Raw genomic sequence first — 26,791 nt, 5'->3', positions numbered from 1 at the left:
GAAAACACAAAAAAACGATCACCAAGAAAAAGCAATTTAAAATTTTTCTTTTGCATAAGAACACATAGCGAGCATTACCTAAAATTACTCATAATTATTTAAATATTTTAACTAAAGCGATGAAACTTTTTCCCTGTGTTTGGAATAATTTGTAGTTTTGAAATAAGCAATAAAATATTTTTTGATCGTTTGTTCATTTTTGAAGTACTGTGACCTCTTAACTACTTACTAACATGAAGTTCTCCGCTTGTGATGAAGGCAGAAACCTATAAAATGCTCAATCCCTTTGACTGGGTGTGTCATTTCTAAGCATTTTCTTTTTAAACATTATTCGCGCAATTTTGAACTTTGGCTTTTAGTTATGGAATATTCGAATGTACGAAACCATTTATCAGCATATGAAGTATCACCTTTTCTTAAAAAAATAATTTGCTCATGAAGAATAGTGATTTTTTTGTGTTACAGGTGTGACCGTACGGTCACGCAAGCAACCCGTAGGAGAGGGAGGGGCTCAGTAAGAAGAAAAATATGAAGTTCGAGAAATTTCGAAACTTTGATTCGATAAGAAAACTTTCAAGGTGGATTTGTTTTGAAACACAAAACATTTCATTGCTATTTTAAGTTTTAGAGATAATATAAAAGAAGGGAATGTAAAATTTTGTCTCACTGTACCCCCTTTACGGGGTAGAGTGAGACAGCATACGGGGTACAGTGAGACAGACAGTGTAAAATTTTGTCTCACTGTACCCCATTTATGGGGTAGAGTGAGGCAGCATACGGTACACAGTGAGACAGAAAATGTAAAATTTTGTCTCATTGTACCCCATTTATGGAGCAGAGTGAAGTAGCATACGGGGCACAATGAGACGGCAGAGACACAGCATATAATGTTCACAAAAGCCTTATATGTTCAACGTTTAAAATCAAAATTAAATGAGCCGCTCAGAAGCCAATGTGGTTAACTCCAAAATACAAAAATTGAGAAAATTAATGTTTTTTGATACATTAGTTTTTAAAGTTCTTGGTTTATTAATTTAATTAGAAAAGTGTATAAAATCTTTTTTCAAAGTGTAAACTCTGCAAAAAAAACAAGATATGTACAGGATGTGTAAATAAAAACGTAAGTATTTGTTGAAATAATGACAGCATCTTAAAAATTTTAGGACTTATACCTTTTGGCAGCTGAAAAAGATAAGAAATTTATGTAAAAATAATAAAATAACATTTATTGTCATAAGTTTTATGCTTATTAATCATAACAAACACCATCTTCTTCCCAGTTATTTAACTGTAAATCTTGATCTCCATGTGTTGTCCTTAATGTCCTGTAAAAGTTGTGTTTAATTGGAGGTATATGCTTTAATAAACACATGTCTTTTTTGTTTCTCTTGAAATTGTTCTGCCATTAGGATATAATATGGGTTGAGTTATATTTTTTAAATTTACTGGCCTACCTTATTTTTTTTTAAATATCAATTACATAAAAGGTATCATCCTCGTCAAAATTATGTTTGAACTTACTGCTGCTTGGGTTTGACCTTTCCAATTTTATCCATCTCATATTAAGCCAATTGACTGCTAGTCCACTTGTTGATTTTTTTCTGTTGGTAACAGCTTCTTCCAATGGTTTTGTGGATAGAAATTCTTGTGGATTCGTTTCGACAACTCTGAAAGAGTTCTTTCTTTTACTGTTTTGTATTATATGATACCAGTCACTAGGATTATAAATATACGGTTTTTTTTTTTTTTTTTTTTTGCATAAGCTTCAATAACTGAAAAAACAGCATCATTGGGCGAATAACTGTGCCCACTTAATAAAAATTTAAGCTCAATTGATTCAGCTTTTATATCTTCACTCTGAACCAATTTCAGTAAACTTAACACAGTTTTTATGTTTCGATTCTGTCCTGAACATGAATCTGAATACATTATAATTTTTTGAAAATCCTTTGCGTACAATTTAATGTGTTTAGTTAAACACGATGCCACTTCTTGTGAACCCGCGATGCTTGGGTTATAGGCCAAACACATGTAGCTCTCGTTAGTTTTTAATTCATGGCAGCAAAGATTCATTGTAAACATATAAGTTTCTCTTGTAATAAGCCACTGATGTGGATTGTTTCGGAAATGGTAATGCTTTTTCTAAATCAAAACTCAACACCTATATTTCGTCTGCAGCTCTTAGTCGATCATTAGCCATACTATTACGGGCAATTTCTGCATTTCGCAAGTGTTCGTCATGTTCAACTTCAGCTGCATTTTTTTTCTTCATTTATTGTAGATTGTTTTTTTTTATTACCAAATAATCAGATTTTGCACAAGTATCTTTTGAAGGTTCCTTATGTAAAAAAATATTGATAAAAGTTGGACTTATTCAAAATGGCTTCTGAAATTATTGTACAATATATTCAGAAGCTATTAAAAAAAGGGCTGTCTAACCTAGAAAAAAGTAATCAACAAATAAATCCTTTAATAACTAAGATTATTATTTATTTCATCAAAATTTTCAAAAATCAGAAAATATCAAAAAATGGACTTAACCGTATTGACTTCTGAGCGGCTCAAATGATAGTGAAGAAAAGATGCAAGTTTCATTGTACATTTAAATAAAAGCTAGCTACGTCGCCCGGCTTTGCACGGTGCACCTTGAAAATAAAAGTTATGTCAAGTGACGCGTGTTCAACAATCAGGCTTGAACAAAAAAAAATATCAGTAAAATTTTGCTGTAGATTTTGGAAAAATAACCAAAAAGTAAACATTTTAAATCCCCCGATTACAGGAGAAGCCTTTAAAAAAAAAACCCAGAATTTTATTTGTTCATAGACAGACAAATAATGGCAACAGATCTTTCATAGAGACAAAGAATAGCATCATCATATGGAATGGCATCATCATAAAGAATGGCATATCATCAGCAGATCATCATAGAAACAAAGAATGGCAACAGATCTTTCGTTCTCAATGATTTTAATAAAAGCATTGTTGCGGAAAGTTGAGATGAAGCACTGAATAATAATTTGAATGGAGGAAAGCTTCGAAAAATAGGGATTTTATGTCGAAATCTAAGTGTCATAATTAATAATTTTTAATTTGTATCTCCATTAATTATTATCGAAGGATTATGTTAAATAGCCAAACATAAAGACGGGAAGATTACGAATCCATCAATACCTGGTTCGATGGTCAGTTCACTGTCGTTCAGGAGAAGAAACTTGGGCATAAATACATATGTACATACATGGATATAGATACATACGCTCAGTTTTTAATGATGTAAGATTTAATTTTCAGACCGCAAAAAAAGATTGAATTCGTATCATTTGATGGATTGATTGATTTTGTATCATTTCTTTTCGTAGGAGCTGTAATTAATAATTTAAATATTTTTTCCAGAACGGATGGAACATCTGATACAGATGATCAAATAATAACAGTTAAAATGGTTTTTCTTTTGAACAAAAAAAAAAAAAAAAAGAAAGAAAGAAAATGTAAAAGTCTCCATCGTTATCACCTACAATTAGAACTTTTCTAACATAAAATTATATCTGTTTGATTATCCGAACTTCAAGTGTCCCACGTTCTAGCTCTTCAAACCCAGAAGGTAGGTTTTCGCGTATATCAATATAGTCTGATAAAATATCAGATCCGCCATTTAATTTTTTCTACCTCATCAGGTGTGTCGAAGAATCCTACATTTTTTCTACATTTTGGACTTGTTTTTAATTTTTTGTGTTTTCGTTTTCTAAAATTTGCTTTCCATGAGCACCTCTTGCAATGATACTTTTACCCTTTTATGCTCTTTCTTAAAAATTCAACCTTTGCTCTCTTCGGTTTTTGGATATCCTCTGAAACTCTAACGATTAAACGGCACAACTTTGAGGGCCACGGATTTGGACAAAATTCTAGCTATAGGTTCATTCCCACTAGATATAAGCGCAGGTGAAACGGATTGACTGCATAGACCCTAGTTTCTCTGCAATGAGGGTCTAAAATTGCTAGTTTGGCCCCAAATTTGCAATGGCGTTTCCATTGGAATTTGAGAATTCGACACTATATTTGATCTCCCAACACCTTTTTCATCTTTTGTAAGTAAATTGAGCATAAGAGAGCAGGTATTTATTTATGTATCTAAGGTATTTAAAAGTCGAAACGATCTCGTATTTTTGTTCTTCAGTGTGCCATTGTGCAATAAATCAGAGTTATTTCTCTTCTCCTATTTTTTTCTTATCAATGTGGGATATCTTTGATAGCATACAATAAATATCCAGTTAAAGTAATTGTTTTTATTAGCAAACGATAAATATTTGTTGCCAGCAGACGATTAATATTTAACGAAAGTAATTAGTTTCATTTGCAAACGATAAACATCCTGTTACTATGTTATTTTGGCATTCGAGTTATTGAAATTAAAAGTAGTTGCCATTCTGAATTTGAGAACCGTTTATTAAAAATTAGTATTCAGCATAATTAATTCAAAATTAAGTATGCAAACGACTCATACTACAGTACAAAAGCAGAAAAAACTTTAAAAATGGTAATATTAAAGAAAATTCCATTGCATTTCTGGGTTCAAATTATGAACTTTCGACCCCCGTTGCAACCGAACTAGGGCCTATGCAGTCAAACCGCTACACCTGGGCTCATATCTAGTTGGAATTGACTTACATCTAGAATTTTGTCCAAATCCATGACCCTCAAGATCAAGGAAGTCTTGAGGGTCATGGATTTGGACAAGGGATGAGGGTCATGGATTTGCCGTTTGGTAGTAAGAACCTAAGAAAACACTCACTGCTACACGAGAGCAAAAGGGCTCTTTTCCCCATCAGTTTTGTTTATCATTTACAGATTATAATGATTACTTTATCTGAAATGTCACTTGGAATCGGAAGGTACGAGGGAAAATCAAAAAGTCATTGCGCCAATTTTTTAAGCCAAAAAATGGCTGGGAATACAAACCGTACATGTACATTTACAGCAGTGATAGTTCCTTTAACCGTACCAGCCGTATCTGCTTTTTGCTCGAAAGAGCGGATCTGCTATCAATCATTTAAGATGACGGTCCGTCTTCAGACGTCCACAGCTTATGAGCAGCGAAGCGTTAATCGTTTTCTATGGAGCAAGGGACAAACGTTAATAGCAATTTGCAGGGAAATGCTCCCCACGCACGGGGAAAAGTGTCTCACTTGAAGAGACACAAGGGACGTTTGTCCCTTTTGCAACAATATGCTTTCAAGTATGTTTTGAAATTTCTCAAAACATACTTGAAAGCATATTGTTTCGTTGCCGCACTTCATAATTTTGTAAAAAAAAATGTATTTTTTATGAAAAGGTATTGTGAACAAATATAAAATGAAGGAACTAATGTCATAATAAAAAAGATCAATAATAGTAAACTAGTATGTTGTGGCCATCACGAAACTTTCTTCTATATTTTTCTTTTTTTTTTTTTCTGATCCCTCCCCATGCTTGACGAGGAAGCAATATTCCCAACAAAAACAAAATGACACATGCAAAAACTTGACGACTATCCCAATGTCTGAATTATTGCGAAAGCAAAGCAAAGAGCGAAAATTGAAAGTTATTTTAAAAGCCTTGCTTGAATGAATTACAAATATTTTATTTGTTAACAAACATAAGATGGCAACAGTTAAAAATTTTAAATCATTGCGATAATATTTCCTATCATTTCCATACAATTAAAATCACGAGAAATACGCAGACGACAATCTATTACGATTTATCTTTCTTATTGTTGCATTAATAAAAATATTTTTATTCGAAAAAAAAAAAATCAACACCTCTTGGAGCGATCGGCGTCAAAATAGAACCAAAGCCTGTTTACATATGGATTCACATATATTCCAAATTTCAACCAGAACGTAGCATTACTTCTTGAGATAGGGCACTCAAAATGGAAAAAAAGAACGGGTGATTGCGCTACCCCCTTTTTAGCTGTTGACACAAAAATAAAATCAGTTCTTATACCCACTAAGGGCTACTTGCCGATAAATTTTTCTTTCATTCCGTTCATTATTTCTTGAGATACAGCAGTCACAATTGACGACAAAAAACGTTCTATAGCTCAACCCCCGTTTGAGTTATTGACACCAAAATTGAATCAGCACCTGTTCCTGTTAATACCAACATATGGATCAAATTTTGTTTGATTCCGCCAGTTACTTCCTGAGGAATAGCAAGCACGCGTAACTCGAAAAACGTCCCATTGCTCCACCCCCCTTGGAGGAATTCGCGTCAAAAACTAATGGGCACACGTTCACATAGGGGCACATATGTGTACCAAATTTCGTTCGATTTCATGCGGTAGTTTTTGTTGTAGAGCGGCCACAAAAAACTGGTCACACACAGACGTGACACACATACACACACACATACACACACACATACAGACAGACAGACATTTTCCAAAAATGATCGAAATGGACTCAGCACACCTCAAAACGTTCGAATCCGTCAAAATTCGAAATTCGAAAATTTGCACGAATCCAATACTTTCTTCTATATATTAGATATAGAAGAAAGTAAAAACATAATGCATTTATTGAATTCTCTAAGCCTTGAACTCATTTTAGTGCTCAACTTTCCTACAGTTGAAAGTACTCTTTCTGAATTCTCGCTGGTCCGTGATACTGTTAGCAATGTGCGATTCATCTCCTCTAGTTGTCTAGCAGTCCTTCTAATAATTCGATATCTTTCTTGTTATTTTTGCATAAATGCTTTTGTGTGTGTATGTGTTTTTCTTCTATACTATGTTTGCATTATTATTATTATTATTTAAATATATAGCTAGTTGTAATTTCCTTCCGAGAGACGATACTTTCCAATATTAACATCATTGTTTCTTGAACAGGAGAGGTTTGTGTTTGTTTTTTGTTAGCAGTTTGGTTTGAAATTTACGATAAAATTGAATAAATTTGATCTGGTTAGTTTCTCTTGTTCTCGTTTTTGCTTCTTTTTTTTTCCTTCAGCATTCTTTGCAATTATAAATGTGTAGATGTCTTAAAGTATATTTCAATTGATTAAGATTTACCTCTATGCAAAATTTAAGGCACTATATAATTTCAAAATATTATCTTTGAAGTGTAAAGCTAAACAGCGAGACAGAACAGCAAACCAATACTGGTGACAACTAATTACCATTTGCTATGCCTTCAAGAAAAAGTTTTTGTCAAAATTTAGTACAGTTGAGACAAATATATTTTTAAAAAATCAAAGTATTACTTCAATATGGTTGGAATAAATTTTTCACAGGACAAATGCATTCAAATATACACTCGAATTTAACTTGTGATCAGGGTGAGTGATCAGGGAAATGGAAAAAACAAAAACTTGGTGCTCAAAAGCACACGAAAATACGATTCATCTCACCATCTAGTAATGACAGCATCATTTTGTATTCTTTCCGCTACTTTTGTTTAATGATATTCTTTTAGTTCGTGCTTTTGAAGCCAAATTTTTACATCAATAGATTGATTTTGATTCTGTATCATGGAAAAAGAAATATAATTGCATGTCGTTCCAGTTAGATCGGTTAAACGAGGTTGTGCTGTATTAAAAATTTAGTTGCAATATTGACATTGACAAGCAAATTTTATTACACACCTAATTGCGCTGCAGATTGCACGCACATAGTTTGGCCACGAAATCGAGATAATGAGAGAGATAATTGTATCAGCCGTACATGCATGTACGATTTGACGACGAAATCGAAATAATTGTATAAGATGTGCTTGTAATTCAAATAATTATATAAGTCGTGCGTGCACGCACAGTTCGACCACGAAACCGAGATACTTCTACAACAGGGAGGGAGAAGGGACACCTGTTGGTCCGGTCCGAGCCTGAAAGGGGTCCAATATTTTTGAAACTATATTGTTTACCTATATTGTTTACCCATATATTTCAACGAAATATATGGGTAAACAATATGGAGGGAGGCCCGGAAAAGTCATTTGTGACGGGCCCCAAAATTTCTGTGCACGCCGCTGCGTGCATTCTCGTACAGTTCGACCACGAAATCGAGGTAATTTCATGAGCGGTGCATGTACATAGTTTGACCAAGAAATCGAGATAGTTGTAAAAGACGTGCATGTAATCGAAATAATTGTATAAGACGGGGACACTCGTAGAGTTTGACGAAACGAAATCGAGATAATTGTATAGGACGTGCATGCACGTAGAGTTTCATCGCGAAATCGAAATAATTGAAAAAGACGAGCTTTCTCGTACAGTTTGACCTTGACAGTTTGAAATTGAGACAACACGGGTTCTTCTGTGTATGGTAGTGAAACCAATGAATCCATGTCACCTTGAAAATTATTAAACCATTATTAAAAACAACTTTTTGTACTTTTCACATACTGTCATTGAAATCTCGTTACAACAAGTAGTCATCTTTGATCCATGACGAAAGTATCTTCAAATATTTTATTTCCACAAAACAAGCAGCCGATTTCACACAAATAAATCTAAGAATAATGTTTTTTTTTTGTTTGTTCTTCAGAGTTCATCACATGAAAGGGTATGTTCTGAAGGCAGTCCTAGTGGATCTCCTTTTAGAGTGACGCACCAGCATTTCCCAGTGGCACGGCTGCATTGAAGTGGCTCAAAAAAGCCATCCCCTCGACATTTGGGCATTTCGGCCTGCGGATCTGGAATAGAGATGTAAATTCACAAATACAGTCGGACCACGATTTAACGAACTTCTATTTAACGAATTTCGAGATTTAGCGAATTTTCATTTTTCCCCCGACTAAAATGAAGGCAAAAACCCCTATATAACGAATAATAAACCCCGATCTAACGAATTATTTGAACATCCGATTTTTTTCTTTTTTTTTGAGCAATCACGATTGCTTATTGCTTTCATTTGACTGTTTTGATGTGCTATCATTTTATTTTCCCGCCAGCACCCTCTGCAGCATCACCGTCGACCGGCTCCTCACGATGCTGCTCCTATAGCAAAAGCCATCTCCAGGTTGCATCCATATCCTATACACACGCGCATACATACACAACTACACACACACACAAACACATACACACACATACGCCTGCACACCAACACATACACACACAACTACCCACACACTCATGCCTGCACACAAACACATATACCTACACACACATACACATTCCCCCTACCACAAACACTCATACCTGCACACAAACACACAAGCCTAAATACACACACACACACTCGTGATTGCAAAAAGCATAACTTGAATTCCAGATGTCAAAATTCAAATTAATTTTTATTTATTTATTTATTTATTTATTTCATTTTATTTTATTTTTTGTAATTTGAGTTAGGAAATACTGGATTGTTTTCCAAATGACATATCCATATTGTCCGAAGCAGAAAAAGAACTTTATTGGAATCTGCAATTTTTGAAGTGCGAGGGGCAACCAATGAATAGTGATTCTGATGCGGAAAGCGATGCAATGCATGCTAAATTACAGCTTTTAGAATCACGGATTAATATCATCTATCTGCACTGCTTGAATTCAAAAATTCATTTGCTCGAAGCGAACAGTGGCGTAGCTAGACCCGACTTTCGGGGGGGGTTACTTCTTAAATATATATATATATATATATATATATATATATATATATATATATATATATATATATATATATATATATATATATATATATACATATACATATATATATATATATATATATATATATATATATATATATATGTATAATCGCTTGGAATTTTTCCCTTTTCTTCTTTTTTTTTTCTTTCTCTTCTCTCTTCTTTTTCTTTTTTTTTTTTTTTTTTTGAGACTAACTTTTCGGGGGGGGTTTTGTCCCCAAAACCCCCCCCCTTAGCTACGCCCCTGGAAGCGAATCTCAGTTATAATTCATTTGAATAAGTTTTGATGCATTAACATTCTGCGGCTCTAAATGTTTGGCGATGTCCACGACTAAAAGAATGTTGTACAGTCGGCTCCCGCTACAACGCGATTCGACTTACGCGAAATGGCTATAATGCGATTTTTCCTCAGTAAAGAATTTTTGACCTAATGTGAATAGTATACTGTACATGCCGTACTACTTTATTTTATGTCCTTCTTTCTCATTAATCATTGATTTTGTCTCGTAACAATATTTTATGTCGAAAAAAACAGCTTAAAAAAAAGTACAAATATAAATTTTGTACTTGATGCAAGAAATGGTAATGTATAGTGAAGAACTGGTTTAAAACAGTTTCATACCTTATCCTCTGCAGCCCTAAATTCATGTATAGGTTATGGCGGTTCTTATGCCATCATTGTTACTTTTTTTTCACTTGTTTCTACTTATCATTCAGTTCATACGGAACCTTAAACTATTTTATCAATGCAAGTGCGAGACAAACAGTTCTTGTGTTTACGTATATAACAATACTGTTTGACCATCGATTACATGGAAAGGCTAATATCCGGTTTATAGGCGGAAATGGACGTATCTATTAGTTTATAGGGGTGTTAGTTGGTTTGTTTCAGTTGCGCACTTTTGCCTATCTATTATTCAGCCTTAGTTTTGTAAAAATGAAAATTTGCTCACAGCAACATTTTTCAAATCTAAATTATATTCGATCTATATTCTCATGGCAAAAACTAATTGATTTATTTATTTACAACAAAGTTTTGAGCTTACCATTTTGCTTTTACGTTCCTGATCGAAATGAAAATATTTTATTTTCTTTTTGTTGTTTCCATGGTAACTACTTTTGTTTCCCCTTATTTTATTTCTGAGAATGCAATAAATGAATAAGGCACTCGTGACATTATAAAACGCGTGTATCAATATCCCATCGCTATTTTCCTATCTTCCCTGCTGGATGGAATCGTCTTTACTTTTCAGATTGCCAGATTACATACAATCCGTGGTCAAACAGTAGATCAGTGCGAAACATAAGCTGGTAGCGAAGACAAACTATTGGTTTAAAAAATTAGTATAAGTACATATATCCATAATTTATAGCCTATGTCACTCAGTAAGAATGCACCTTTCATATAGTGACAGAATTTTTAAAATAACTGCAATGGTTCCGGAGATTACCTCGAACATATAAACGCACAACAATCCACCCTCTCTCTTTATAATATTAGTATAGATATAGAAGAAAGTAGAAAGAAAAGAAAAAAAAACTAATTTGAATTCTGAAATTTTCAATTCAAATTATGTTTTTCGCAATCACGAGTTTTGGTAGGACCCTACTCATTGGAGTTATTGTTTCTAGAAACTCCCAATGTCCCCTCAAACCTGCCCCTCCTCTTGGGCAGTTACGTGTGTATAGTTGTGTGTGTGTGTAGGTGTGCGTGCGTGCATGTGTAGGCTAGGCGTAGACCTGCGTGTATGAACGTAGGCGTGAGTGTGTGTGTAAAGGTAGGTGTGTATGTCAGCGTCTATGTGTTTAAAGGCGCGTGTGCGTGCAGGATATGCACGCCACCGGATTTCGGGTGACAGTGGTCAGGACCAGAAGAGGTGCACCTGCAGAGGCCAGTGGGCGGCGGTGCTGCAGAGGCCCCTGGTCCAAGCTGAAAAAGGAGCCACAATATCAAGGACGAGGGCCGTGGTAGCCTGATCGGTAAGACATTGGACTCGGGGCCGGAGGGCCTCGGGTTCGATCCTGGCTGGTCGAAGACCCACCGTCGTCATTAAAGGGGACTGGGCGACGTTAAATATGCTCGTGGTCTCAATGTCCTCCAAGTGAAACGATACCTCTGGGGGTGCTAGTACCAGGTAGCTATTAGCTCTTGGACTAGTTCTAAATTCTCATTAACTGCTCGATCCGGTGATGGTGCTGCCATCTATCGGTATATAAAAACAATGGAGGCAAGGCACTTAGTATGCAGTCCTCGACATAAATGCAGTTGAAGTCAGTTGTGACTCTTGAATAGAATAGAAACATCAAGGACGATCAAATTAAAAAAAACTATTAGCAATCGTAATTGCTCAAAAAGTCTGAAGAATCTTATCCCCGTTCAAATTTGAATAACAGTGTTCGCTTAATCATAAAGGACAAGCTTACTGTATTCATGGATATTATACTGAGCCAAGAAGCAATCGCAGCTTTTAACCGGAAGACCGAAGCCGGGAAGTGTCAGGGGAGATCCGTCCGGAGCCACACACATGCACGCGGACGGCCGTTCTTCGTGGCACTGCAGGTCTGCAAACGTTCCATCCGGTTGGCAACGCGGAAGCATCCACCTGTTATCTGGATCTTCTTGCATCTTCAGCCTAGCCGCCGGACAATCCACCCCGGCTGAAAGATATTATGCATATGTGAGCTTACATCGTAAGGTAAAAGACCTTTACATTCTAACATGAAATACTGTTAAAAATACACCGCATTGACAAAAACTGTGAGATGGTAAGATACGAAAATACAGATGGTAGTACTCTTGCGTACTACATGAATAAATGCAGAGTGCATTCGTTGCATTTTCATTTATAGTCAAATGTTTTGTGTAAGAGGCTTTTTGGCGTGATTATGGACACACGACGGAAATCAACAAACTTTGGACGCGGAATGGTAATACGAGACAGATGCATGGAATATTCCAAAAGTTATTTCCGAAATTGTAAGAGAATTGAACATTCTAAGATCCTCAGAGTAAAAAAGAGTGCCGAGTAAAAGAGTGCCTGCCTAGTTTCAGTTATAACCTCCCACCATGGACAGTGACTGACCGCCTGCACTTAATGACTGAGACCAGTAACAGGTTCGAAGAATAGGGAAGTTGCAACCTATTAAATGCTCATATTTTGGCTATTGGATATTGTTAATTGACCCTCAAAACTAAAAAATTCACGAGTTTTAAAACACCGTGATTGATTTTTAATGAATTTTTAAAAATCCACGCGCAAAAGTGCGCTCTTCTGAAACGTCACGAGCTTACGTCACAAGGCACTAATGGGCAGCCTTCCGCCGAAGATCCCTTGTTTTCGCAAGGGACATTTTGAGCGCGCTGATATTTTTATTTTTTAGAAATTCAGTAATCCTTTTGAACACACTATGGAGGCCGGATTCGTTAAAGCACAATCTAAATAATCTTCCTCAAGTAACACCAATGAGATATTCGAATATTTCCGAGAGGATGAGAGGTTTAATGTTCCAGAAACGAGAGGAATTAAATGCGAGGAGAAAGCCTTTTACGTTTTGTCTTCGAAGTCGAATGCACGTCCTTCGATTTCTCCCCTATCGGAAGAGCGCATGATGTCACTTCCTATGCAAATTGAAGCGCTTGAACTTTAAAAATTAATTTAAAAAAAAACTACTTATCGTATCACAAATTTTTTTTTACCAATGATGTTCATACATGTTACTCTATCATATAAAAATAAAATTGAAAAATCGAAAACTTCCCTATTGTCAGCTTAAGCAGATAAGCAACCTTAAGTGATATAACCACAGGATGGATAACTGGAGGAATATTGGAAATTAAAAGGGAATCTGTTTTGGAAAATCTTAAGGCTTTGTTCAAGTCCTCTATCTTGCATTTTCAATGGATACCATCCCGTGTTAACTTAAAGTACAATAGGTAATGTTGCCGTAGGCTAAAAGGGAATCATCCTTGCCGTATTCTCCTGCTGAACCCTTGTCAGAGTCCGTGAAATTTTCTCCAGAAGCAGGGCACTTATTAACTCCTCCTGTAAACAACCGCCATCACATTCCAGGTATCGAACCTCTGATCCTGGTGGTTCTGTGGGCGTTGGAGGTGATAGGCAAGGCCAGACAAATTTGTCTCGGTTGACTTCTTATCACTTTAGGTCTCTAAGATTTTACCATGGTATTAAAATTGTCTCGAGAAGTACCAAGTGCAATGAAAACTAAGCCACTGAGGAGCACCTGCTCTGTTGTGGCGACTTGTCGCATGAGGACATACCGGTTAGACTTAGTTTGGTATTGGAGAGATTGCAGTTGAATCAACTCATTGACCTGATCACATTTCAGGTCAGTGAGGATGAGCAAGATGAAGAAGAGGATCGCAGAAATCAATCTGGGGCATAACGCCGAAAGTGACCGTTAGAACGATGCGCCAAAATTTGACTTTAATGTGCTGTAACAGCAGTAGACCGACTCGAATGCCACAAAAGAAAAGCACGACATCACCTGTAGCATCTATCTTGGGCTCGGAACCAAATCGATTGGATCCCAGACGACAGGAAAACCGTTGATCAGTTGAATCCCAAATTCAATTAGTAAGAGCTAGTGATAAGATTCTAGTGAGGCGCAGAGCCAACGTCGCCAAGAACCTAAGTTTTCAACAAGACATTGTGCAAGCTGTTGTTGACTCCATGATTGCGTGGAGTTTTTATATGACATAACCGGGGTCCTCTAGTCTAAATTTTCTGAAGAGTCTGAAAAGTCATAGGTTGATCTGATAGACTTGACGCAAGAGATAATATTTGAAAATACTTTGATATTAGTTGAAGTTTTAATCAGATTTTTCTACTGTTTTCTTTACTATGTATTACTTACGATAGCCAGGATATTCCCACGCGAAAAACAGTGGCAGAAAGCTCACCTGAAAATGAAAAACAAAACCATCCTAAATAACTTATATAATCAAATTATAAGTAATATTCTCTTCACAGTCACATTTGAAATTTCTTTGTTGCAATAATGCATTGAAACCAGGGCACAACCTCATTCATTCTGGCTAACTGGAACCAATGGCAATCCGGACAATCGAAAACCTAGATTATCCAGGTAGTATGGGAAATGAGCAAAACAAACTCTTAAATAAGTTTACCGTCTATTACGATAAAAAAAAAACATGTTTTGTAATTAAAATTCACAAAATTATTTACGAAACATTAAAAAATATGAAATTTTACGTTCTTGCTCTCATAATTTAAAAATGTGAACTTAATATATTTTTTAAAAGATGTACCAATTTGTGTCCAAATTATCAGAAGTTCCATGTAAATGAGGGCAGGATTATTCAGAATTTGAGTTTTTGCGTTCGAAGTCGCTTCGCTCTCCCCCCCCCCCCCCTCCCCCTCCCGTACAGGTGCACACCGCCTAGGGCTTTTGATATCTGGCTCTCCTATTTACTAAGACGCTTCAGAAACGCAGCTAAACAAACTGGAAAGAGTGCTGCTAAGCGCTGATAGGATCATTGCCAGTCGTGCGCAAAAGCTGATCTTACAATACTGCTCTCTCTGAATGTAATCTTCAGCTTACTCTATGTCAGCATAAATTTCTGCCTGGAAAAACATGCCTGTGACATTTGCCTTGCCTAGGAAAGTGTGTTTTGTAGTAAGTTACCGCCCTAAAGCCAGGGCTAAGGCAGAAATACTTAAAATACACCGCCAGCTCAGTCATTCCATCCGAGGACTGCAGTTTCGTGCTTTTTAGCACTCATCAGCCCGGAATAGGAATCACATGAGCTGGAGGCGAAAAATCTCTTAAGGGAGCCAAGAGAGCCAAACAAACTGGTAGCTAATGCAGAATTAGCAAACCATGTGATTGCTATTCCACACCATGTGAATGTGATTCCTATTCCGGTTTGATGAGTGCTAAAAAGCACGAAACTGCAGTCCTCAGAAGAAATGACTGAGCTGGCGGTGTATTTTAAGTATACAAGGTGTGTCACATGTCCTTCGGGGTTTGGAAGGTCTGTTAAAGCAAACGTATCAGCAACACAGCAACGACGTTAACTTCATTGTGGAAATAGACTGTTTAAGGTTTATTCAGCAACTTACCGCCCAATAGCCAGGGCTAAAGCAGAAATACATGAAATACACCGCCAGCTCAGTCATTCCAGCCGAGGACAGCAGTTTCGTGCTTATTAGCACTCATCAGCCCGGCATAGGAAAGTGACCGAGCTGGAGATGGAAAACTTCTTAAGCAAGCCATGAGTGCCAAACGAACTGGTAGCTAATATAGAATTAGTGCAGACCATCCTCGAGTTGAACCGAACCAATGCTTCGGCCACTCGTCTGTAAGGTTTGTTTCTCAAACGTTCGATATGTCAATTTTTCCTAATGCGCCAGATGTAAAGTCCAATTCTTATTTCGCTCGCTATAACATGTCACGATCAATGTTCGTTCAGTTCCCACTAAGATTGTGTAGCCCTCATTATCTGACCATTGATCTTGACATGTTACAGAGAGGGCCGTTGTAGCCCGATCGGTAGAGTGTCGGATTCGGGTCCGGAGGGTCCTGAGTTCGAACCTCGATGGTCGAAGATCCACCGTCGTCATTAAAGGGGACTGGGGGACTTTAAATATGCTCGTGGTCTCAATGTCCTCCAAGTGAAACGATACTTCTGGGGGTGCTAGCACCAGGTAGCTAATAGCTCCTGGGCTAGTTCTAAATTCTCATTAACTGTTCGATCCGGTGATGGTGCTGCCATCTATCGGTATAAAAAAATAATGGAGGCAAGGCACTTAGTATGCAGTCCTCGAGATAAATACAGTTGTAGTCAGTTGTGACTCGAGATCGAAATCGAAATGTTACAGCGAGTGAAACAAGAATTAGGCTTTAGATTTGACACCTTCCGCATTACGAAAGAGTCTCATTTGAATCATTTGGGGGAGATAAAACGCGTGAAATTTCTGTCCCAGTAAAATCAACGTTTTTGCTGTATCGGCTGTAGGGGAGAGCGGGGCTAAAAGTTCCACCAGTAAGTTATTCCCTTTGAAATAAATCAATGAGGAAACAAGAAGTTCCGTCTAGAACTATACGAGCCTACTTTCCAGTATACCCATACTACTTTCTAGTACCTAATTAATATTCTCAAAAACAGTTAAAATCGCAAATTGTTTCAAACATATTTTTGCAAATTTATAGGAATAAAGTATTCCTCACACATCTAAAAAAATTAGATGCGTAAAAAAAAGCCGCACGTTTTAAACAAAGCAGCTTATACACTTTTTTCCCTTTAAAAGACAAATTCTTTAACAGCTTTTGAAACGAAAAAAAATAATTAAAATTAATAAGCTTATTAAAATAAATACACCATATCAAAAAAAAAAATCGTTTCTTTTTCCCCTGTTGCCAAAAATAATTTTTTAAATGAATTAATGCACTTACCAAAATAAAAAAAAAACAATAAAATGTCAACTTAAAGAAATACTTTTCATTGTCAAAAAAAAAAAAAATCGTCTGCGCATATCGTTATGTGGAAAACTGAATACCTAAATTAAAACTTTAGCGAAAATAAAAACAAATCATATCAACAATAATCATTTCACAGTGAAAAGCATAGCTGCGGAGTCGGAGTGGGAGTCAATCTCACTTTGCGATAAAGGAGTCGGAGACGAATATCCAAGAATCAGAGTCAGTCATTTGTCTTCCTTGTATATATTTTTGCCAAAGCTACGAAGTCAGAGTCGAAGTTGGGGAGTCGGAGTCCGATTAATTGTCGGGCACAGGAGTCGGAGTCGGAGTCAGGTGCCTCTAAATTCTCGGAGTCGGAGTCTGGAGTTTGGCATCAAAAGCTATTTCCAACAAAATTTGTTTGAAATAAATCCGCCTTCAAGTACGGAATCTACATTGACTTTCAGTTTCCCCGTAGGTGCTAATGTTAAGTTTTTTTGAACTGTTCAAAATTGAGCAAAAAATAGTTCAAATCAAAAAGTGAAATATGGGAATGAGGTGGCCTCGCCGAGATCTTTCGAACAAAAAAAAAGTTTGTTCGAATCGGACTATTCATTCAAAAGTTATTAAGGGGGGGGGGGCAGACAGACCGACAGACCGACAGACATTTTTCCCCATCTCAATACCCTACTTTCAAATTTTTAATTTTTCGATATTTATTTAATTATTTTATTTATTTTTGATTTTTTTCTTTTTTTTTTTTTGTTTTTTTTTTTTTCGCTACATTTTTAAGATGCATTAAGCCTTCTTTCATGCTTTTTTCTTCTTTTTCTGACTTTTACTGGGAAAGTAGGCTAAAAAGATAAATGTATTTTGTAAATACCTGGTAAAATGGAATGTTGCAGCGCACCGATGGCAGCCATATTAGCCAGGACAGTGGCATCCGGTACATTAAAAGTTGAGCACGTGCATCACTGATCCACTTTTGTAAATATTTTCGTTTTTGAACTTTTTGGTCTTTTTCACGAAATTTAAATGATAGAGTTTAGTTCTTTGTTGCTTTTATGCAAATATCTATTGTGCATTCTAAAATACTGCGCTGAAACGATTAAGGTTTGGTTATCTAATGAATAATTTAATTTTTCAAGAACTTGTGCTTGTGGGGTTAATTGTTCCTTCTTTGTGGGGCAAGTTGTTCCGAGGAACAACTAGCCCCAAAGAACTCCTTGCCCCTATTGATCTGTAGCAGCTGTGTAGTAAGCAAAAACACATATAAATAAATATTATATGTATATATTCGCTGCCGTGAAATATAGAAATTAGAGAATGTCGACTCTCACCGGTGATTCATTGAAAATATTTGTGTAAATATTTGTCTCTTAATAGACAGATAGAAGAATGAAATTTTTGAAGATCAAAATATGAATCAAAATATCTTTCATGAAAATATGAAATTTGCGAAATTTGTTGTTCTAGAGCTTGATTACGCCACCTTGCGGTGATTTAAGAAAGTAGCCAAAGAGATAAAACCGTTCAAAGTTGCTCAGACGTGGCAAATGTCTCAGTAAACAGATCATATCCTACGCAAGTGGATCTGTCTAGGCTTTACCTGTTTGGCCGTCAAGATAGCCAGAGACTGCAGCTGCTCCTTTGTGAGTTTAGCCCAATCAAATTTGTGTAGGACATTATCGGAGGTGTAAACTAAAAACACAAGTAAGTGTAAGGCAGGAGAATTTTTTTTAGCAAAACTGGCTCGGTCACTCATTTACAGGCATATGGAGTGTAGATAAAAGCATCGGGTTTTAGCTAGTCAGGTTTCGGTGACCGAGGAGAGTGTTTTCTTTGGGAGAAAAGGGAAGAAAGAAATCGGAATGTCTAAAAATAGATCTTGCACATGTTAAGTTAAATGAGTATTTTCTATATTCAGTAATTTATAAACACAAAAATAAATAAAGAAACATTAAATAAACACACCTGCAATAACAATATCCGCCTGCGAGTAATTGGGAGTTTATTGTTATCATTTGGACTAACCTCGTTTATGGATCGTCTGCAAAGTATCGTACCAGTTATAGTCAAAAATGGTTTTCTGTTATGATTGCAGACTGAACTAGTCATCATAGCTTATTAGCTACAAAAGCTGTTAAATATTTTACTTAATATTTCTTAATTATTCTATTCTTACAATATATTTTACTATGTTAATATATTATAATGTTACTATACTTATTAACTGTGCCTTAATATATGTATTTGTACTTAAAAGACAATCATTGAGTCTTTAAATACAAATTATCAATGCTAAAATGTAAAATAAGTTTAGTTTGTTTTAAGTTCAAAAAAAAAAACTCTGATTATTCGGACAATATTGCTTATTATTCTTTGAATAAACACTTATTTTTATTAAAAATTTGTTTTTTATCACAAATTATACCTTTAACAAATTACTTGTCTCGAAACGATGTTCATCTCGAAATCATCATCGGTAAACATCGTCGTGTTAATATCGGAACAACCCGCGGAACAACTAGCCCCAAGAAGGGGTAAGTTGTTCCTTCTCGACTTTAGGTACTATAAAATTAATTATAAAAACATCTCGCGAAATACTGCAGAAAAAACAGTTGTTACATCACAGGAGCATACATTACTATATTTTAATCTCAGAATAATAGTTCTAGATAACATTTTCATAACAATTTTTGAGCTTGCTTGAAAAACGGAACTTCAATCCCCGCTCTCCCCTAAGTTTGTTTTAATAAACTTCCCAAGCCCCGGAGGGAATTGTGACATACCTTGTATAATCTGAGCAAGGTTAAAAGAATGCAAGGTAATGTTTTGACCATGACTGATCAATAAAAAAAAAAAAAAAAAAGACGGAGTGAAAAAAGTGTCCTACCACGTGAGGTTGATAGAAACGTGAGATAATCCTCTACGACTTAAATAGCATCCATTTCTCTTCAGTTGTTAGAATACAATGAAGTATACTGTAGTTCTAATCGTTTTTCCCACCTACTTTTGAGGTAACGATTAGTCGTTTTGTATCCTCCTAACCATAGATAATAATATTTACCAGCCGCCCAAGACGGCTTGGTTATGCTCATACGATGGGTTGGTATACTCCTCCGTTCTCATCCTAGATCGTTTGTCCCCTTCTTGCCGCTTGCTACGCAGTGGCGTACTGTTTGACCACGGATTGTATGGAATTGGCAAACATCCAGTTAAGGCGACCCCATCTGAATGAGGGGGAAAATAAAAATTTTATGCGCGTATTCCGCTCATTTGAATGAGACTCTGCTTAATTTAGAGGCTAAAATACATCTGCGAAATCTGACATCCCTGAAAACTAATAGATGGGTCCATTTCCGCGTGTAAACCGGATGTTTGCCTTTCCATACAATCCGTGGTTAGACAGTATATATGTTTTTATTTTGGAGGGGACCCAAAACCAGGATCAGTTTCCCTCTCCCCCCCCTTTTTTTTGTAATTTCCATTTTTCTTGGGGGGAGGGGAGCAACAGTCCCTTGATCTTCTCATTTTCTTCGAGGCGAGGAGGACTTCATACTGTCACCCAGTGTCGCTTTTCTTTAGGGAATCATTTAATCTGAAATCGTTTGCGAAGCGCTGTTTGTTTTTTTTTTTTTTTTTCTTTTTTCTTTTTTCTTTTTCGATTGAATTATCTTTACAGAGCAGTCTGACAAAAATGTAAAATCTTGTAAAACCAAGTGTCGTACGTACTGTTGGAGACATTCAGAAAATACTGATTACGAACATATAAGAAAATATACTTACCACATAAACGATTACTTGCATCTCATACTTAAACATATTTTCTTTAACTGCTCTGGCAATAAAAAGGAAGGGTACTGAAAAAAATTGAGAAGAAAAATTTTTAAACGAGATTAAAAGAAGTTTTATACCACTCCATTTTACTGTCGAGAAATTGATTAGATGATGGGCAAGACTTTACTGATCCAAGTTTATCATCTCCATTATGAGTTTATGAATATCCATTATAGGAGAAGAGAGGATTGTAGGTTGAGGTTGACATAAACTTTAAAAAACTTTAAGTAGCATTGCTTAAAAACTTCAGCAGTAAGAAGTGTAAATATTCCCGCCCTCCCCCCCCCCCACATGTTAAATTAAAATATTTTTCGAGCAAGAAGAACAAGTCCAACAACACTGAATATAAGTGAGACGCATGCGGACCGCGGGCAACGGATTGAGCAAAACTGATATAAGTAATTTAAACATAAATTAATGTTGCAAACTGATTATGCTATCAATAGGAAAGTTGCAACCTATTAAATGTTCATATTTTGGCTACTGGATATTGTTAATTGACCCTCAAAACTAAAAAATTCACCATCGCTAGAATTTGAAAACACCGTGATTGATTTTTAATGAATTTTTAAAAATCCACGCGCAAAAGTGCGCTTTTCTGAAACGTCACGAGCTTACGTCACAGGGCACTAATGGGTAGCCTTCCGCCGAAGATCCCTTGTTTTCGCAAGGGACATTTTGAGCGCGCTGATATTTTAATTTTTTAGAAATTCAATAATCCTTTTGAACACACTATGGAGGCCGGATTCGTTAAAGCACAATCTAAATAATCTTCCTCAAGTAACATCAATGATAATATTCGGATATTTCCGAGAGGATGAGAGGTTTAATGTTCTAGAAACGCGAGGAGTTAAACGCGAGGAGGTAAGCCTTTTACGTTTCGTCTTCGAAGTTGAATGCGTGATCTTCGGCTTCTCCACTATCGGAGGAGCGCATGACGTCACTTCCTATGCCATTTGACGTCACAAGTGCTTGAACTTTAAAAATTAATTTAAAAAAAAAACTACTTATCGTATCGCAGAAATTTTTTCACCTATGATGTTCACACATGTAACTCTATCATATAAAAGTAAAATTGAACAAGAAGTTCTGTCTAGAACTAGACGAGCCTACTTTCCCGTATACCCATACTACTTTCTAGTACCTGATCAATATTCTCAAAAATAACTAAAATCGCAAATGTTTTCAAACATATTTTTATAATACTTTGAGCTGATTTCTAGGAATAAAATATTCCTCACTCATCTAAAAAAATTAGATGCGCAAAAAAAACTGAACAAATAAAATAGCAGCAACGTTTAAACAAAGCAGCTAATACACTTTTTTAAATTAAAAACATCTTTAACAGCTTTCAAACCGAAAAAATAATAATTAAAATGAATGAGCTCATTAAAATAAATACATCATATCAAAAAAAAAAAATTTGTTTCTTTTTCCCTGTTGCCAAAAACAGTTTTTTAAATGAATTAATGCACTTGCCAAAATAAATAAAAACAATAAAATGTCAACTTAAAGAAATAATTTTCATTGTCAAAAAAAAAAATCGTCTACGCATAACTTTATGTAGAAACAGAAATGACTTCGAGTTTATTCGCCGAAAACTGAATTCGGAACTCCAACGAACTATAGGGGGCACTGCAGTAACTGTCTAATGGCGGACGAAAAAACTAAAACAAACGCACGTGGTAACAAAGAAAATGCTAAAAGTGTTGTGATTTTTGTTCGTATGTATGATTTTTTTTTTTTTTTTTTTGTTTTATCCTTTATAAATCAATATTTTAAGTCCTGAGGATATTTTGGCCCACGTACAAAGAGATTAGAATTCAAAAAGAATTACTAAACGTCAAACATTAATGCAAACTACGTAGTTCGTAGTTCTAAGCAGCCATTTTCACGATGTTGAGTTCGATATTTATCAATTCTTGATAAAACTAAATAATAATTGTGGCCTGACAAGAATAACAATTAATGCTAGAAAATTTAATGTGACATTACAAATTATTACCAAACGAAGATGATACTTCTTTGCTTTGCTTGGCTAGCGCTTATTGTTTTGCATTTGTAGCTGAGTTATTTCTCTCGAATTCCCGAATCAGTTAATTAAAATTTTTTCCGTTTCGATGCTTCTAATTTCTGAGTTACGATTTAATTATGTCATGTTATGAAAAACATCTACAAAATTTTTACGGATATATGGTGGTAGTTTTCTTTTTAGCTGATTGACCATTATTCTTTTTACTTATCGAATTCTGTAATCTTGCTACTATTTTATTCCGCTCATGATAAAATTTAAAAATGGTTTAACTAAAAACGCGAAATCTCGCCAAGGCTACTTTGCTCGCACAATACCAAAACTATAACCCTAAACAAATTTGGCGAAACCTTTCAAATGAGAATAAAAGCAATAAAGTAAATTCTTTCTCGGTTAAACATTTTTCATTTTGTTCTGCGATAATATATTCAAGAAAATATTTTGCAAACCGTCCATTCCAACTAAATGCTGCTGTAAAATATGGTTAGTTAAATTAATTTAAGATTAAAAAACTCATATTCTTACAAATTCATACAAAACAATAAAAAATTTTACTTTGTATAACGTTATCCAAGTTTGTTAATCCAGAGTTTTCGCTTTCACCATTTCTCAATCAACTCATATTTTAGAAGGAAATAAGGAAAACTAACATTATTTTGAGAAGCTCGAGAATACTACTAAGGGACGAATTAATTTCTGTAGCTGAAACCAAATTAAGACACATCGATTGCGTTAATAAATACTCAGAACAAACTACCTGTGTTTACGTCAACAGACACACGTGGAACGCAACGTGGTAATGTTTTAGTTTCTTCGGCAGTTTTGTAAATCACCGCAAGGTAGCGTATTCGAGCGCTGGAGTTGCGAATACCTAAATTAAAACTTTAGCGTAAAAATAAAAACAAGTCAGATCAACAATAATTATTTCACAGTCAAAACCATAACTGCGGAGTCGGAGTCGGAGTCAGTCTCATTTTGGAGTAAAGAAGTCGGAGTCGAATATCTAAGAATCGGAGTCAGTTATTTGTCCTTCGTGTATAAATTTTTGCCAAAGCTACGAAGTCAGAGTCGAAGTCGGGGAGTCGGAGTCCGATTAATTGTCAGGCACATTAGTCGGAGTCAAGGGCCCCTAGATTCTCAAAGTCGAAGTCTGGAGTTTGGCGTCAAGAGCTATTTCCAACAAAATTTGTTTGAAGTAAATCCGCCTTCAAGTGCGGAATCTACTTTGACTTTCAGTTTCCCCGTAGGCGCTAATGTTAACGGATTTGAACTGTTCAAAATTGAACGGAAGATTGTTCAAATCAAAAAGATATTTTATATACTAGTTTTTCATCAAAAGTTTTTTCCTACAAAGTTTGTTTGAAGCAAATTCGCCTCATAGTTCGGAATTGCCATGAATTTCCCCGTAGGCGCTAATGTTGAGTTTTTTTGAACTGTTCGAAATTGAACTAAAAATAGTTCAAATCAAAAAGTGAAATGTGGGAATGAGGTGTCCTCGCCGAGATCTTTTGAACAAAAAAAAAGTTTGTTCGAATCGGACTATTCATTCGAACGTTATTAGGGGGGGGGACAGACAGACAGACCGACAGACATTTTCCCCCATCTCAATACCCTACTTTCCAATTTTTAATTTTTCGATATTTATTTAATTATTTTATTTATTTTTGACTTTTTTTTTGTTTTTAGCGATCAGTTTAAGATGCTTTAAGCCTTCTTTCATGCTTTTTTCTTCTTTTTCTGACTTTTACTGGGAAAGTAGGCTAAAAATCGAAAACTTCCCTATTATAGATTGCAAAGTACGTTATGCTCGGGAAGATGTGCATATAAAATTCTTCTAAATGTACTATGTATATGTCTGGTAGAATTACGGTAACCGGATCGCGGCGATAAATATTTCATTCTGGCAACCCGCTACCTTACCTTGGCGACAGAGCAATTTTGGTAACCTTACTTCTTTTTTTTTTTAATTCCACAGAATTATATTTTTAATTTTCTCAAAAGTGATTTTTTTTCTGAAAATTGGCAACATGTTGTGTTTTTTCAATTTTTAGATCTTCGAAACATTTTATGAAATTTTACATCGCAAAATGTTTTTTCACTTTTAACTCTTTTAAGTTATAGATTTAAAAATTAGTTATTCATACCTTTTGGATACGTTTTTGGAATGTGTTCGCAGTAAGTTTTTTCCTTCATGTTTTATTGTTCTACCTTAAATTTAAAATGTATTAATTATCGTAATCACTTATTCAGTAAGTTATAATTATAATGTTAGTTATGATAACGTTCTCTGAATGGATATTTTTATGTGATTTAACTTATTAAGTAGATCGTTTTAAGTCTTAATTAAACAGTAAGTATTTTTAATGGTTTTTTCTCAGATTATTTCAGACTAATGTCGTGTTCTATCCAACTTTTACTGTTGTTAAATTTCGGTAAAAATTTATGTTTCATTTTAATGTTCTTTAGGAAATTAAATATGTTGATAGAAAGTGTAACTCCATATACGTCATGAAACTTTTCGTTCATATACATCATGATATTTTATTTTTTTTTCCTGCAGAAAAAAATGAGTTCAATATTACTGCAATGGGAACGTAAATAGCAGTATCAGCAAATTTTTATTTAAAAACTTTTTTCGTATTTTCGTCATGGATTGTACTTTAGCTTTCTTGTACAAGCTTGCTTACTTAAAAAAAAAAAAAAAAGGTCAAATTCCATCATTTCGCTATTGTTAGTATCGAATCCAAAACACGTTTCTTTTTATGTCTCAAATATTCATCTCTGTAGATACTGCGCTTTATCTTCCCACGTTTTAGTTAACATCTTGAAAAAAGTTACCTCTCATTTGTCTTTTCTGCAAACTTTATTTCAAAGTAAGAAAAATAATATAGTTCTATTAAAAAAATAGGCTTAATCATTTGTTTCTTTCCATATTTTGCAATATTTTAAAAAGGAAAAAAAAAAGAATTTTAATGCTTTTTTTTTTCTTTACGGTTGTAATCATAGAAAGAAAATGGTTAATAAACAGTTGTAGTTACCCAGGTGATAGTTTGAGCAATCCGAAGCTCCGCCCCTTGTCTTTGGGTCAACTCTCATTTGATGATTTCTTTTGTTTACATTGTAGTACTTTGTTTACACTGAGTCGTAGGTGCCAAATTTGGCAGCTTTTGAAAAAATACGCCAACGCGACCCGGTTACCGTAATTCTACCAATTGTGTTTCTGTTACATGGCTTTTATAAAACAAATTTAAAGGTACTGTTTTTTTTATAAGATTAACGTACATAACTTTTGTTAAGACTATAAACAAGTATTTCTAAATCAGATTTATTTTACAATATAACCATGAAAATGTCTGAACAAAATCCATGAAGTCGAACGTCAAAAATCAAACTAACAGGGACCATAGGTAGTTCGGATTTTCAAAAAAAAAAAAAAAAAAAAAACGAAGAAAGTACCGTTTAGAAAAATAGTATGCCATTTTGTCTGTTAAAGTGGTTAGCAAAATATAAGTTCTTTAAACTCAAGATACTATACCTTGAAATCGAGGAAACGGTGTGCTTTAGTTCAGGCGTAAATTCAGGAAAAGGCTTTCTAAAGGAACGAGTTGAACTCTGAAAAGGATTTTTTATCTTCATATGTACAGGATGGGAATCTTGACAGATGGCTCCTTCCGATGCGATGATAGATTTTGAGTTCTAAACATACTTTGTTTCTTTAAATTATGTAAAAGAAATATGCATATAAGTTTAGCCGAACTTCGTTTATCCGGCCCTCGTCGATCCAAACTCCGGAGTATCAGGATCAAATTTGCGGAATGGGGTCGTTTCCAAAATTTTAAAAGTATTTTTTTTT

The 26,791-nt window shown here is 35.2% G+C and overlaps 1 protein-coding gene across 1 annotated transcript; it reads right to left on the bottom strand.

Moving 5' to 3' along the window:
- Positions 1–8,511: 8,511 nt before the first annotated feature.
- Positions 8,512–26,503, bottom strand: LOC129226472 (U24-ctenitoxin-Pn1a-like). Its single transcript, XM_054861081.1, has 5 exons — positions 26,474–26,503; positions 20,856–20,907; positions 14,499–14,544; positions 12,048–12,281; positions 8,512–8,669 (listed from the first exon to the last, which is right to left on the bottom strand). The coding sequence occupies exons 2-5, from the start codon at positions 20,889–20,891 to the stop codon at positions 8,518–8,520; spliced, it is 468 nt and encodes a 155-aa protein (XP_054717056.1). The 5' UTR covers positions 20,892–20,907; positions 26,474–26,503; the 3' UTR covers positions 8,512–8,517.
- Positions 26,504–26,791: the final 288 nt, after the last annotated feature.

The sequence above is a fragment of the Uloborus diversus genome, chromosome 7 (genome assembly GCF_026930045.1).
Source record: "Uloborus diversus isolate 005 chromosome 7, Udiv.v.3.1, whole genome shotgun sequence".
Taxonomy (NCBI): domain Eukaryota; kingdom Metazoa; phylum Arthropoda; class Arachnida; order Araneae; family Uloboridae; genus Uloborus; species Uloborus diversus.
Note: the sequence above shows the minus strand (reverse complement) of the source record. Positions and strands in the feature narration are given on the sequence as shown.

Bases quoted from the DNA above. Each gene is read 5' to 3' on its own strand.
- LOC129226472 (XM_054861081.1), bottom strand. From the start codon at position 20,891: ATGTTTAAGTATGAGATGCAAGTAATCGTTTATGTG. The intron at 14,545-20,855 runs GTAAGTATATTT...TTTCATTTTCAG, and splicing joins TGCAAGTAATCGTTTATGTG to GTGAGCTTTCTGCCACTGTT. The intron at 12,282-14,498 runs GTAAGTAATACA...AATATCTTTCAG, and splicing joins GTGGGAATATCCTGGCTATC to CCGGGGTGGATTGTCCGGCG.